This window comes from Mus caroli, chromosome 11 (assembly GCF_900094665.2).
Source record: "Mus caroli chromosome 11, CAROLI_EIJ_v1.1, whole genome shotgun sequence".
NCBI classification, from domain to species: Eukaryota; Metazoa; Chordata; class Mammalia; order Rodentia; family Muridae; genus Mus; species Mus caroli.
The window spans coordinates 7,843,919-7,859,108 of NC_034580.1; the positions used below are offsets into that span (position 1 = coordinate 7,843,919).

The following is a 15,190-nucleotide window of genomic DNA, read 5'->3' on the forward strand; positions in this document are numbered from 1 at the left end:
TCTCACATAGTCCAAGCTCTCCTTGGACTTTGAACTCCTGATCTTCCTGCCTCTACCTTTAAATTATTAAGGCCTATGCTACTATGTCTGGTTTAAGAGTCTGTCAACTGATCATTTAAGCCAAATACACTGATATTAAATGCCACAGTTTCTCTAGGACTAGGTCTTCCATTAACAAGTGCAATAACGAGACCCAAGACATGCATTTTGAAACTGGCTTTGAGCTGTCAAAGGCCAAGTTCAAATAGCTAAAATTTTATAAGTTAAGATTAAAGCTCTTATAAAATACAATGGCCTGAATATAGGTGACATATAGTAAAAATAAAGAATATTTTTTTTTAATTCCTGAAAAATCTTTTAACATCACCCAATACAGAACATTTGAAACAATCTTTATTATTATATGTAAGTACACTGTAGCTGTCTTCAGATACCCCAGAAGAGGTCATCAGATCTCATTACAGATGGTTGTGAGCCACCATGTGGCTGCTGGGATTTGAACTTGGGACCTTCAGAAGAGCAGTCAGTGCTCTTAACCACTGAGCCATCTCACCAGCAATCTTTAAAAGGCAGTGACAAAATCTTTAAAAGGCAGTGACAAAGGAGTCATCTGGTATCAGATGCAGCTAACCATTATCATTAACCAAGAAAGATGATGCATACAGTACTGGATTGAATGAGGACACCGTATCTTTGTAAATTCTGATTATTTAATTTTGGCATAATAGTGAGTTATTATACTTTAGTACTTCAAAAATATACTTTTATGTTGAATGAGCTACTGGGTCCCACAAGGCCCTGGCCTACATGCATGTCTTCGCTCCATACACCAGGCTGTTGTTGCACTGGAGGCAGTGAGTTCCATCCCGGGGATTGAAGGATCCAGGGCTGCAGACCACTGTGAATAAAACATGCATTAATGAGCAACATTCCCCATGGGGCTACATAATTTAACACTATGTAAGCTGTCACACATAATCTTAAGATGTTGTTGTTTTAAGACATTCATACAGTCAAGGTTGACCTTGAACTCCTGATCTTTGTAGAGTATTGGGATTACAGGTATATACCACCATGTCTGATGAATGTTCTTCATTTCTAATTGAAGTAGAATATCTATGATGGAATTTACCACCTTATCCATTTTAAGTGTTCCCTTTGGTAATGTTAGGTATACTCATATGTATACAAATCTCCAGAATATTTTCATCTTGTAAAATATTACTATGACAACTGAGTAACTCTCTAGCATCTTTCTTAGCTGCTAGCAACTATCATGGTTTTCTTTCTCTAAATATGACTACTCAAGACTCCTCATACATCTAAAATAATTACCATTATAAGTCTGGCTAAGATCAACAATCCCACCTAAAATAAATTTAGTGATCCTATACTGTTGAGTTTAAAGGCTTACTACACCATCATTTAAATTATAACAGGATCCATTAGAGGTCAGTACTATAAAGTAACACTGCCTATAGGAGAGTCCATCGTAACTATGTTTTCAGTATATAAAAAGCCAAGAGCTGCAAGAGGACTTCAGCTTATTTCTATGCTCATCATTTCAAGTTCTATTTGTATCATTTGAAAAATTTGTATCGCTTGATTTGGGGGAAATTCTCAACCTAGGTCAGTTTGATCATTCCATATATGTAAACATTGTTATCACAAATACTCTTGGAACTGTCACTGCACAGCAGCAGGTTAAAAAGAAAGTTCAAATCCTACTGATAAAGCCACCAAGTCTCTAGACTCCTTTCCTTGTTAGCAAAAGAACAGTAACAGGCAACTTTATAATATTAACATAAAAAAAGCAGGCACTCAGCAAATGCTAACTCTGGGACAAATGCTATACTCTGAGTAGCCACCTGAACTGACTATATACATTTCAAGTTGGGGAAAGCAGGTCAAATGATCTACCAAACCTACTAATTGGGCTGAGGTTTCTGATTAACCAGTTCTTTTTCCTGTTGCAAGCATTCGTGAATGATTGCAGATCATGTTAAAGCATGGTTACTACGGACCATCTAACTTTTTAACAACACTGGTCAGTACTCTATTACTACTTAAATCTGCCTAATATTAGTTTATTTTGTGTTATTTATGTTTGAGATGCTTTCCAAAATATAAAAAAAATAGTTTAACTGCCTATGGAGAAGTAGCATTCTCCATACATTATTCTAGAGTTCTTCAATTTACACCAGATGATTTATTGATGGAATGGTATTTCCAATGTAGAAAATATTGGTTATACAAAGTTAATTTTTATGTTTAATAATATAGCATCCTTAGACACTTAAAGTATATATGAAACTTCCAATGATGAAATACAATATTGTGTCAAAAGCAACCTTTCTCTCAAACCAGGTATTAATATTTCTTAAAGAACAAATATTGACATGTTGAACAAACTTCTTAAATCACCATGAAAGCATAATGCACTGTTTGCAACATATTTCACAAGAATGCTTGTCTGTAGCATTATTTCCAGTACAGTACATACTAAAATATTTTGCTCTGTTAAGTGAAGTTAAGACAATTTTTGAAATATAATTTAAATCTATAGGAAAATATTAGCAAACTACATTTATTGAATTTGGTCAAAAGGAAACATTTGGTGACTAGCCAGTACTAACATTTAAAAAAAGAAATTTAGAAAATAAATGTTCATGAAATTTCCTAAAGGGGGAGGGAATAATATTAACAAAATAAAATTATCTGATATACACTAAATTGAAAACTTAATAAAAGGCCATAAATGCAAAAGTCAGAGAACAAATGTAGAAAAGTATTTCAGGTACATTGATTAGAATATATTAAAATGCATACAACTTAATAGAAGAAAGTATAGGAAAGTTTTAAATGGTATACATTATAAAATATGCAAAGGATCCACCAATATCATTTGAGGTGGTAGCAATGAAAAGTTCTTATCCATATCAGCAATCTAGGCAACATAGACAATTATTAAAATGTTCTAAAATTAGAGAAAAGACATCAAGGGACTATTAAAAAGATTTGGAATACTCTAGAGGGTCCCCTCACGTCCTACCTCCTGAGGTTGCCTGTTTCCATTCTTTCTTCTGGTCCTCAGGACTTCAGTCCTGTTTCTCTCTCCCCACCTCATTACTTGATCAAGTCCTCTCTTTCCTTCCCTGTTCCCTTTCCTAGCCAGGTCCATTGCTCTCTCCCTCCTCCTGTGATTGCTTTCTTTTCCCTCCCAAGTGGAATTGAAGCATCCTCACTTGGGCTCTTCAGCTTGTTAAACATTTTTGAGTTCCATGGACTGTATCCTGGGTATTCTGTACTTTTTTTGGTTAATATCCACTTATTAGTGAGTAAATATCATGCATATCCTTTTGGGTCTAATAATGTACCAGAGTCCTGAGTGGTGAGAGACTCCTTAGATGAAATGCCCACAGTGGAAAGAGGGAACTTCCAGAGCCCACCTCCAGCAGAAAGACAGGATATCAAGTGAATGATGGGATGGCCAGGACACAGTCAAAAACTCTGACCCAGAACTGTTCCTATCCAAAAGAACTGTAAGAAAAAAATAATGGAAAACATCCTGAGGAAAAGGAGATCCAGTGACACGCACAAATTGAAATCCAGCTCAAATGGAGGCCCTGAAACCTGACACTATTACTAAGGCTATGGTGTGGTCAAAAAACAGGGCCTATCATGACTGCCCTCTGAAAAACTCAACAAACAGCTGAAACAGTCAGATGCAGCTATTTACATCCAACCAATAGACAGAAGAAGCTGAGGAGAAGGACCAGCAATAGTTGTAGGAGGACCAGCAATCTCAATTAATCTGGACCCCTGAGACCTCTCAAACACTGGACCACCAACCACACAGCATACACCAGCTGATATGGGGCCCCTAAAACATAAACAGCAGAGGACTGCTGGGTCTGGGTTTAGTCAGAGAAGATGCACATAAACCTCAAGAGACTGGAGGCCCCAGGGAGTTTAGAGGTCTGAGGAGGGGTGGGGGTTGGTATATGGAACATACCTCCTCCTTGTGGATACAGGGAGATGGGGAGGAGGTATGAGATGTGGAACAGTTGGAGGGTGAACCAGGAAGGGAATAAAATCTGAATTATAAAAAGAGATTGAATTAAACAAAAAAAGAAAGAAAAAATAAAAGAAGACTTTGGCTTTCATTCCTTCATGGATACATAAAAAAGCTACTGGCAACTGGCCAAGATAATACTGCAAGAGCTCTGGAAATTAGGCAATTCACAAAAATTAAATTAACACAAGATCAATGAAGTTCTGTCTTCAAAATGGTGAGAAGTTTTATCTTGGATTTAGTTACTCTTGTCCCACCCCATCCTAACAGAACTCTGTGAGGTGACTGAATACATCAAACAAACAAACAAACAAAACCAAAACCAAACCAACAACAAATCAAAACAATAGCCCTACTCTCTACTCATTGTGTTCCACTGAGTAGTACCACAACTCTACCCTCAGGGCCGTTTCCAATTGTACTCTGTAACAGTATAGCTCTGAACTCCAGCCAAGGTTCAATTCTGAAAACCACAAACACAGGAGATGACTGAAGGATGCAAGACAAATGCCTAAAGAGCCTGTAGAGCCAAGGGGTAACTAAGTAAGTAAGCAAAGACTTGGTAACATTAGACATTTAAAAGCACTCCAGACTGTACAGAGAGAAGAAGAGGAAAGAAAGCACATTCACAAGACCAAGCATATAAAAAAGGATGAACACCAATATTCATTAAGGGAAAAGTAAATTAAAATAATGTGAGATATTGCTTCCAACCCATTGGGATAAGCAAAAATTAGAACCAGAACATAAAAATTGATAAGCATGGTGGAAACTGGTAGAGTTTTAGTGGCAAGAAGAGATGTTAAAGTTGTGGAAAAAAACACAGTACAGAGGTTCATTTAAAATTAACATTGATAGGATCAAATAATTGAGAGAAGCAACCTAAGAGAGGAAAGATTTATTTTGGCTCAAGAGTTTCAAAAGTTAATTCATCATGGTTTAGAAGACATTATAAGAACAGTGGGTCACATGATGGTGACCAGGAAGCAGAGAGGGGGAAAATACCTAGGGTGCCTTTGTTAATCAAAGTAATACCACAATCCACTTTCCTCTTTCCCCTTCAGTGCTTTGTTGACTCTAGTCTATGCATGTCCCACACTCAGTGAAGGACTTTCTGCCCTAGTTCCCTTTTGTAAACAAACACAGATCCACACTTGTGGTGTGTTTTACAACTTTTAAAGGCTTCTTAGTCTAGTCAAGCAGAATCTATATTAAACATTAAACAACAAGAAGTATCTAGCCAACACCATGAAATTGGCAAAACTGTAGTGGCTATGAGCTAAAACACAGAGAATGGGAAGTTGTTAGAAAATGTAGATTAAGAAGGAACAAAGTATCCACACTTTGGTCTTCCTTCTTGAGTTTCATGTGTTTTGCAGATTGTATCTTGGGTAGTCTAAGTTTCTGGGTTAATATCCACTTATCAGTGAGTGCATGTCATGTGTGTTCTTTTGTGATTGGGTTACCTCACTCAGGATGATATCCTCCAGATACATCCATTTTCCCAAGAATTTCATAAATTCATTGTTTTTAATTGCGGAGTAGTACTCCATTGTGTAAATTTCACACATTTTCTGTATCCATTCCTCTGTTGAGGGACATCTGGGTTCTTTCCACCTTCTGGCTATTATAAATAAGGCTGTTATGAACATAGTGCAGCATGTGTCCTGATTACAAGTTGGAACATCTTCTGGGTATATGCCCAGGAGAGGTATTGCTAGATCTTCCGGTAGTACTATGTCCAATTTTATGAAGAACCACCATACTGATTTCCAGAGTGGTTGTACCAGCTTGCAATCCCACCAAAAATGGAGTGTTCCTCTTTCTCCACATGCTCACCAACATCTATTGTCACCTGAATTTTTGATCTGAGCCATTCTATCTGGTATGAGGTGGAATCTCAGAGTTGTTTTGATTTACATTTCCCTGATGATTAAGGATGTTGAAGATTTTTTTCAGGTGCTTCTCAGCCATTCTGTATTCCTCAGTTAAGAATTCTTTGTTTAGCTCTGAATCCCATTTTTTAATAGAGTTATTTGGTTTTCTGGAGTCTATCTTTTTGAGTTACTTATATATATTAGATATTAGTCTCCTATCTGGTTTAGGATTGGTAAGGGTGGGGAACAAAATACCCATGGAAGGAGTTACAGAGACAAACTTCGAATCTGAGATGGAAGAAAGGACAATTCAGAGACTGCCCCACCCAGGGATCCATCCCATATACAACCACCAAACCCAATACTGCATATGCCAGCAAGATTTTGCCAACAGGACCGTGATATAGCTATCTCTTGTGAGGCTATGCCAATGTTTGGCAAATACAGAAGTGGATGCTCACAGTCATCTATTGGATGGAACACAGGGCCCCCAATGGAGTAGCTAAAGAAGGTACCCAAAGAGCTGAAGGGGTCTGTAACCCTATAGGAGGAACAACAATATGAACTAACCAGTACTCCCTGAGCTTGTGTCTCTAGTTGCATATGTAGCAGAAGATGGTATAGTCCGCCATCATTGGGAGGAGAGGCCTTGGTCTTGCAAAGATTATATGCCCTAGTACAGGGGAATGCCAGGGCCAGGAAGTGGGAGTGGGTGGGTTTGAGAGCAGGGTCGGTCAGGGGAGTGTAAAGGGGACTTTCAGGGTAACATTTGAAATGAAAATGAAGAACATATCTAGTAAAAATTTTTTAATAAAAAAAAGTTTTTAAAGATATTCAATTCAAAATGATAATTCATTCAACAAATGTTGCAAAGTTGCAAAAATTAATATTCACACAAAATCAACTAAAGTTGGACTCTTATCTGATTTCATATATAAAATGAATTTAAAATATCAATGACCTAAACTATAAATTTAAATCAGGGACAATAAAAACTTTAGGATATTAAGTGAAAACCTCAGAGGTAAGGCTCAGAAACAGATTTCAAAATACAGATAATCTCAGCTGTTGAAGACAAGGAGAAGAAATGTGATAGCTCAGTCAACAAAAATGCTAAGTATGAAAAATTCTAGACAAACATCTACTAAATCTTAAAAACTATGAAAAGGAAAAAAACCTACAAATAATAGAAATAGAAGAAAGAGAATAAAGCCAGATCAAAGGCACAGAAAAATTTTAACAAAAACATAGAAGAAACAGAGTGCTGCATCCAAGAAACACATCTTACTAGCAAAAGTAGACATTACCTCATAGTAAAAAGATGTTAAAAGGTATTCCAAGCAAATGAACCCAAGAAGCAAGCAGATGTAGCCATTTTAATATCTGACAGAATACACTTCAAACCAAAACTATTCAGAAGAGGTAGCAAAGAATACTATATACTTACAAGAAAAATCCAGCAAAAGTACATTGCAATTTTAAACATTTATGCACCAAACATAAGGGTACCCAAGTTCATGAAACACTACTACACCTAAAATCACACACTGACCCTTACACAGTGATAGTGGATGACTTCAATACCTCATTATTGCCAATAGACAGGCCATGCAGACAAACACTAAAAAGAGAAATGGAGTTAAATGACATCATAAATGAATACAACAGATATCTACAGAACATATTAATTCAAAGACAAAACCATATACTTTATTCTCATCAATCCAAGAAACATTCTCCAAAGTTGTCTAAGTACTTGGACACAAAGCAAGTTTAAACAGATATGGGAAATGGAAATAATACTCTGCCTCCTATCTGACCACCATGGATTAAAGCTGGATCTCAACAAAAACAGAAATAAGAGAAAATATACAAACTCATAGAAACTGAACAACTCACTACTGAATAAAAAATGGGTCCGGAGAGAAATAAAAAGGAAATAAAACCTTTTGGAAATGAATTAAATGGAAAATACATCATATCCACACATATGGGACAAGACAAGTGGTTCTAAGACATAAAATTCATAGCATTAACTACTCACATTAAACAAACAAAATGAGTGAGATCTCATATTATCAACTTAAGACACACCTGAAAACTCTATAACAACAAGAAGTAGCAGCCCAAAAGAGTAGATAACAAGAAATATTCAAATTGGAGGTCAGGGGGTATGAAATATATGAAATAGAAGCCAGCAAAGAAACAAAAAAAAAAAAATGAAAAATCAATGAAATTAAGAGCTAGCTCTTTTAGAAAATAACATTAACAAAACCTTAACAGAATTAACTACAAGACAATGAGAAAAGATTCATATTAATATAATTAGAGATGAAAGGAGAAACATTACAAGAGATGCCAAGGAAATTCAGAGAATTATAAGTATATACTTTTAAAAATCTGTATTCCATCAAATAGGAAAACAAAAGAAATGGATGATTTTCTTGTTATATCTTACCTACCACAGTTAAATCAAGATCAGATAAGTAATTTAAACAAACATGTAACCCCTAGTGAAATAGAAGGTGTTATTAAAAGTCTCCCAACCAAATAAGGTCTGATGGATTCATCCACAGACTACTACAAACCTTTAAAGAAGAATTAATACAAATACTGTTCAAATTATTCTGAAAAAATAGAAACTGAAAAAACATTTCCTAATCCTTCTTTTAGATAACTATTTCCCTCATATCTAGAATGTGGCATATAATATGACCAAGTTGGCTTCATCCCACAGATACAAGCATGGCTCAACATCTGTAAATCAGGAAATTTGATCTACCATAGATAGTCATCTCACTAAATTCAGAAAAAGGTCTCTTAAGCCACCAAGTGAAACCTCTTTTGCCACCAGTAAGTTACATCTTGTTGAGTTTCTGGTCAAAAGGGCCACATGGAAACCACCAAATACTTCAGGTTATTAGCAAGACTATTGGTTGCTTTCTACAAATTGATGGGAAAACAGCGCAAATCTCCCTGAACATGAAGAAGTCAAGTTGATGCCGACCTAGAGCCTTCACTCCTACTCACTACTGTTGATGGTACTAGAAAGGTGCTCTGCAAGCTGCAAAGGAGAAAGACAATCATCAACCCAGCTACAAACCTTGTGACCAACACTGGTGACCAGCATGCATGATATGGGAAATTCATGGAACAAACATCACTGGGAGTAACAACCACTCTCTGATTGGATTTAAGACCCACTTCATGAGATGGAGGCCATGCTTGATGGGGTAGCAGAAACCTGAAACTGGATACATCACAGGACTACTGTTCCGCTAAAAATAACATACTAACAAAATTACTTCTAGTAACATTCTTCTGTACCCACAGATCAGTGCCTTGCTCAGCAATCATCAGAGACCTTCCTGAAGTAGATGAAAACTAAACACAAAAACACACAACCAAACAATTGGTGTAGAGAGTGAGAGACTCTGGAACACTCAGTGATTAATGGGATGTTTCCATCAAACCCCTTCTGTCAGGGTTCAAAGATCTATGTAGAAGGGCTCAGAAGGACACAGTGTCTTCCAGACAGAACAGGACATATGAACTCAGAGACAGTGACAGCATTTACTGGGTCTGTACAGATTCAAAACAAATGGTGTCCTAACCCAAGGGGAGAAAGTGGATCTGACCTCCCACCACTAAAAGATGGTATCTACAATTGATACCTGGTAGCAAAGAAAAGAAAAGAAAAATATTTATCTCCAATTGATTACTGGATATACTAACCACACCCAGGGATAGACCTCATCATGTCCAAAATAATTGACCAACACTAATTGCCTTTTGCTTTAATATTTTGGATTCTGTTTTTGTGAGTGTTTCTTGTTTTTTACTAATCTGTTTTTAACAATAAGAGAGAGGGGGTATATAGATGGGTAGGTAGGGAATAGAGGGGGTATATATAGGAAATAGAGGGGGTATATAGATGGGTAGGTAGGGAATGGAGAGAGGAGTCAGGAGAGGGGAAAGCATTGTCAAAGTATATTGTATAATGTATTGCTTACTGAAAATATAAAATCATACATACAAAAAATTAATTGAGAAAAGTTTCATGACTTGGACTTTGCAACAATTTTTCACATGGACACCCAAACGACAGAAATAAAGTAGACTCACTGGACCAGTCCTTTAATATAAGAATGAATTTTTAGAAGATAGTTTGAAACTGTGTCCTTTTAACAGACTGCTTTCATAGTTGATCAATTATGAGTTCACTTCTATGGAGGGCTTATATCTAATTAGAAAGCTGTTGATTACATTTATGTAAATAGTGACATAACATTTATGTCACTATTGCATCAATGGGTGTATCTTGCCAGGTCCGTCATTATTATAATCCAGAGTTCACAGCTGGGGAAGACTGTTGATAGTTTTTCGCTCCCATCAGCCTACATAACACCTTCTTGCAGTATAAAGGCTAGCCAACAGAAAGGTAGCTTCCTTGTCCATACAAGCTTGGTTTCTCCACGTGATGTGATCAAAGTGTGTTTGATAATTTGTATATGCTTGGCCTAGGGTGTGGTACTATTAGGAGTTATAGTCATATCATGTGTCACTGTGGACATGGGCTTTAAGACCCTTGTCCTAGATGCCTGGGAACCAGTCTTCTCCTAGAAGCTTTCAGATGAAGATGTAGAACTCTTAGCTCCACCTGCATCACACCTGCCTGGATGCTGCCATGCTTCAGCCTTAATGATAATGGGCTGAACCTTTGAACCTATAAGTCAGCTCTAATTAAATACCGTCCTTTATAAAACTTGCCTTGATCATGATGTCTGTTCACAGAAGTAAAACAATAACTAAGAGAGTATGGTATCAACAAGATGATATTTACTATCAGTTCTTGTCCCTAAGCAGGAAAAATGCAAAAGCCCTTATTGTCTGGGATTTCTAGGAACCCCCTAACTCACAACTCAACAGGGAATACTATAGCTGACACTGGCCTTTATTTATTTTACTTTTTTTTTTAAGTAGCATTATCCCTTCATGCCCTAAATGGGACATGTATTCCTTTCCCTGATAAGGCTCAAGGAACATTGGTTAATAAGAGATGAAAAGATTATAATAGTCAGAGGTCAGAGAAGATTGGGACAAGGTAGTATATTCTAGACAAAACAGGGCCACTGAATTCATGAACTCAAAGCAGCTGTGGTTACTGGCACAAGACTAAGACAATATGTCACATGGTCATTCCAGTATGGAGAGTAGGACCATACAAAGCCCTACACCTAGCAGAGGAGCTATTGGGAACTTATGGTTGCTGGGACAGATTCGGTTTTCTTCAGTGGTTTGACCCAGGGTAGGTAGTTCATGGCTAATAATACTGTGTACATACGATAGCAATAATTGAACTCAATGGACCAATATATATATATATTTTTAAAAAGAGTTGAGGTGGAAAATATCCAAAAGGAGTTGATGTAGATATAATCTAAATACATTGTGTGCCTATATGAAATTATTTAGAAAAAATTTTAAAACTACAAAAAATAAGGAGATCTCAAATATATACCATGATGATACACCTTAAGGTTCTGACTTTAAGGTTGTGTTGTCTAGTTCTTTGAAACCACAAGTAAGAAGATGGAAAGAAATCATTATAATCAGGGCAGACATAAAAACAAAAAGTGCAAAGATTCAATGAAACAAAAATTAGTTTTTAAAAACATAAGAAAATTAAATATTTAGCTAAACTAAGAGAGGGAGAGAGAGGGAGAGAGAGACAGAGAGAGAGAGAGAGAGAGAGAGAGAGAGAGAGAGAGAGAGAGAACACACCATACTAATAATACTAATAAATTAGAGATGGATAAGAGACCCATTATAACAGATACCAATGAAATGCAGAGATCAAATGAGTGAATGAGAGAAACAACTGAAATGTTCTATAACAAGCAATAAGATTGAATCAGCAATTTAATATGTTGCTGCTAAAAAATTTTCCAGGCCTAGATGGTGAATTTAACCAGATCTTTAAGGAAGAACTAACACCATTGCCTCTTACTCCACTCCATAGAATAGAGAAGAAAGGAACATTGCCAAAATAATTTTAGTGAACAATATATATATATAGCGTTGTAAGCCAGCTAATTGGGCTGGGTTCATGGACAACAATTAATGTAAAATACATCTAGTGTTCTCAAAGTCTTAACAGTTCCATTGCTGCAAACAAAAAAATAAAAAACAATCAATCATAAAAACATCAATTAAAAAACAAGTGCCCAGAATTCTAATGCAAAATTCAAACTCTTAGTTGTAAGTCTATACTAAAGTCAAAAAGCAGATTAATTACATACTCCCCAACACAATGACACAGTAAACATTCCCATTTCAAAGGAAGAGGTGGAGACATAGGAAACAGACTAAATGAAAGCAAGACTAATGCCCAGCACAGTAAATATTAAATTCTGCTGCTCCATGTCTAGTCAGGGCACATGGTCTGATGAATGTTAATGGGCTTGGTAGCTCCACCTGGTTGCAACCCATATGGTGTCTCTGTAGCAATGGCTTTGCTCACTGTCCACAGCTATCCTCCGCAATCACTCCATATTCTTGGAATCTTGAACTCTGAAGCTCCATTGTGCCTTCTGTTTCATCACCATTTCACCTTTTGTCTTCTCAGAGACTCTAATCCTGTCACACAAGGCCTAGCTTCCTAGAACTGCCCTTGAAATCTGAAAATGAGCCTTCATGATCCAGTAACACTTGTATTCTGCATGCCTGACAAACAAGTAGCTCATCAACAATTCTATCTCGGGTGGTAACTGGACTCATTTAGACAAAGCTGCAGGGGCCCATGTCTGAGCAGTTTTGTTTGTTTTAATTTTTTATCAGATACTTTTTGTTTACATTTCAAATATAATCATCTTTCCTGGTTTCCCCTCAGAAAACCCCTATAGCTTCCCCCCTACCCCTGCTCCCCAACCCACCCACTCCCACTTCCTGGCCCTAGCATTCTCCTATACAAGGGTCTATAACCTTCATAAGACCATGGGCTTCTCCTCCAACTGATGCCTGACAAGACCATTCTCTGCTCTATATGTGGCTGGAGCCATGGGTCCCTCCATAGCTTTGGATGATGGTTTAGTCTCTGGGAGCTCTGGGGGGTCTGACTGGTTGATATTGTTGTTTCTCCTATGGGGCTGCAAACCCCTTCAGCTCCTTCAGTCCTCTCTAACTCCTCCATTTGGGACCCCATGCTCAATCCAATACTTGGCTGCAAGCATCCACTTCTGTATTTGTCAGGCTCTGGCAGAGCCTCTCAGAAGAAAGCTATATCAGGCTCCGGTCAGCAAGTACTTCTTGGCATCCACAATAGTGTCTGGGTTTGGTAACTGTATATGGGATGGATCCTGAGGTGGGGAAGTCTCTGGATGGTCATATCTTCAGTCTCTGCTCCACACTTTGTCTCTGTATCTCTTCCTATGGGTATTTTGTTCCCCCTTATAAGAAGGACCAAAGTATCCACACTTTGGTCTTCCTTCTTCTTGAGCTTCATGTGGTCTGTAAATTGTATCTTGGGTATTCTGAGATTTTGGGCTAATATCCACTTATCAGTAAGTGGATACCATGTGTGTTCTTTTGTGATTGGGTTACCTTACTCAGGAGGAAAATACCTCCCTAGGGTAGCATTGTACTAGCAAAGGATTTAAGTGCTCTTGACAAGGCCCCATGTTTTAAACATGTTTAAAAATTTTTATACACCTTGATTGAATCTCTCACAAATTGATGAAGGGCTGCAGCTCCTCATATGGCATAATCGAGAAGGCATAGCATACAGGCTGAAACCAGCCAGGAGCCAATTCTTAAAGGCATCACAGCTACAAAATAGCACCATCAGTTAAGCAGCAAACATTTAACACATGAACTGGGAAGGACATTCCAGACTCAAACCATAACACTACTTTAAAAAATCACAACATGGGAGAATAACAGCTCACTTGAGAAATAATTCCCTAAAACTAAACTTCTATGAAATATTTACAAAGAACATATAATGACTAGTTTTGTCAACTTGACACAATACAGAATCATTGTGTTTTGTGACTAGAGTGTACAAGAGCTTCCAATTTTGGTCAAAAAAGCCATTGAATGTTATAAAGCAGAACTTAAGCCCATTCTGCTAAGGGCTTAGAAGATAATAATGTTGATACAGACATGGACACTGCAGGCCTGACTCATAACGTTTCAGAGAGGAACAAGGACCATACCTGAAGCATGGGACCATTCATGTGATACTTTGGTCAAGAATTTAGCTTCATTTTTGCCTGTGTCCTGAGAATATAAGTGAAGTTAGATTTAAAAATAATAAACTGCCAATGCAGTAGCTTCCTGCTGTGACAGACTGTAACCTGCAATTGTGAGTTAAAATATACCCTTTCTCTTCTAACCTAAGGGAATTTTGTCAAAGCACAGGGAAAAAAATGAATTAAATTTATAGGCCAAAGTCTTTCATGAATTAAAAAAAAAAATCTCTGCAAGAGGACTGACACAGTCTATTCATCAGTATATAAAAGGGATTTAAATATTTTGATTTTAATAAATGGTATACTTCTTACCTAGAAAGAAAAAAAAAAACTACAAGCCAAAAAGATGATGTGTTGTTTATATTATGTCCACTTATAGATAATATTTTAATCAATATGTTAATCATAAAAACAGAATTAAAGGAATAACCATATGATTACTTCAATTGGCATGAAAAAGAAAAATTCAACTTCATATATGATTAAAAGTCAAAATAGAGACCAGAAGATAAATTCCTTGAACACTAATAGGTGACATATATGAAAAGTTTAAAGCTAGTGATACTTCGAGGAATAATTATAGCTGAAAACTAACATCATAAAAGAAGAGATTCAATCACTACATTCATATATAAGCAAAAGATCAATGAAAAGCAGAAAAAGATAAATGGCCAGAAGAATGAAAGCAACACTAAAAATTAGAAAACAGGTAAATAAAAGACACAAAAAAAAATAAAGAAAAAGAAAAAGAAAAGTTGAGAGCAATTATTGTAGAAATACCAAAAGGGAAAAGAGAGAGAAAAAGAGGTGACCAGGCTTTGGGTAGCCTAAGAAATAAAAGACAATTCAAATTCAATTCAAAGACAATTAAAAAACTGACTGAATGGTTCCATAAATAAAAACATCTGTTAGTTCACACACACAAAATGAAAAAAAAATGTTAGAATTTTTGTAAAAATATTTTTAGATATTTTCATAATTTACAT

General features: G+C 36.6%; 1 protein-coding gene across 2 annotated transcripts in view; it reads right to left on the bottom strand.

Moving 5' to 3' along the window:
* Nucleotides 1-696: 696 nt before the first annotated feature.
* Nucleotides 697-15,190, bottom strand: part of Zpbp (zona pellucida binding protein) — a 161,924-nt gene continuing 147,430 nt past the window's right edge. For both annotated transcript variants that reach the window (XM_021177972.2, XM_021177973.2), the window contains exon 8: nucleotides 697-898. In XM_021177972.2, the coding sequence (XP_021033631.1) occupies nucleotides 804-898 (95 nt within the window). In that variant the 3' untranslated portion in view covers nucleotides 697-803. The remainder of the gene's footprint in view (nucleotides 899-15,190) is intronic.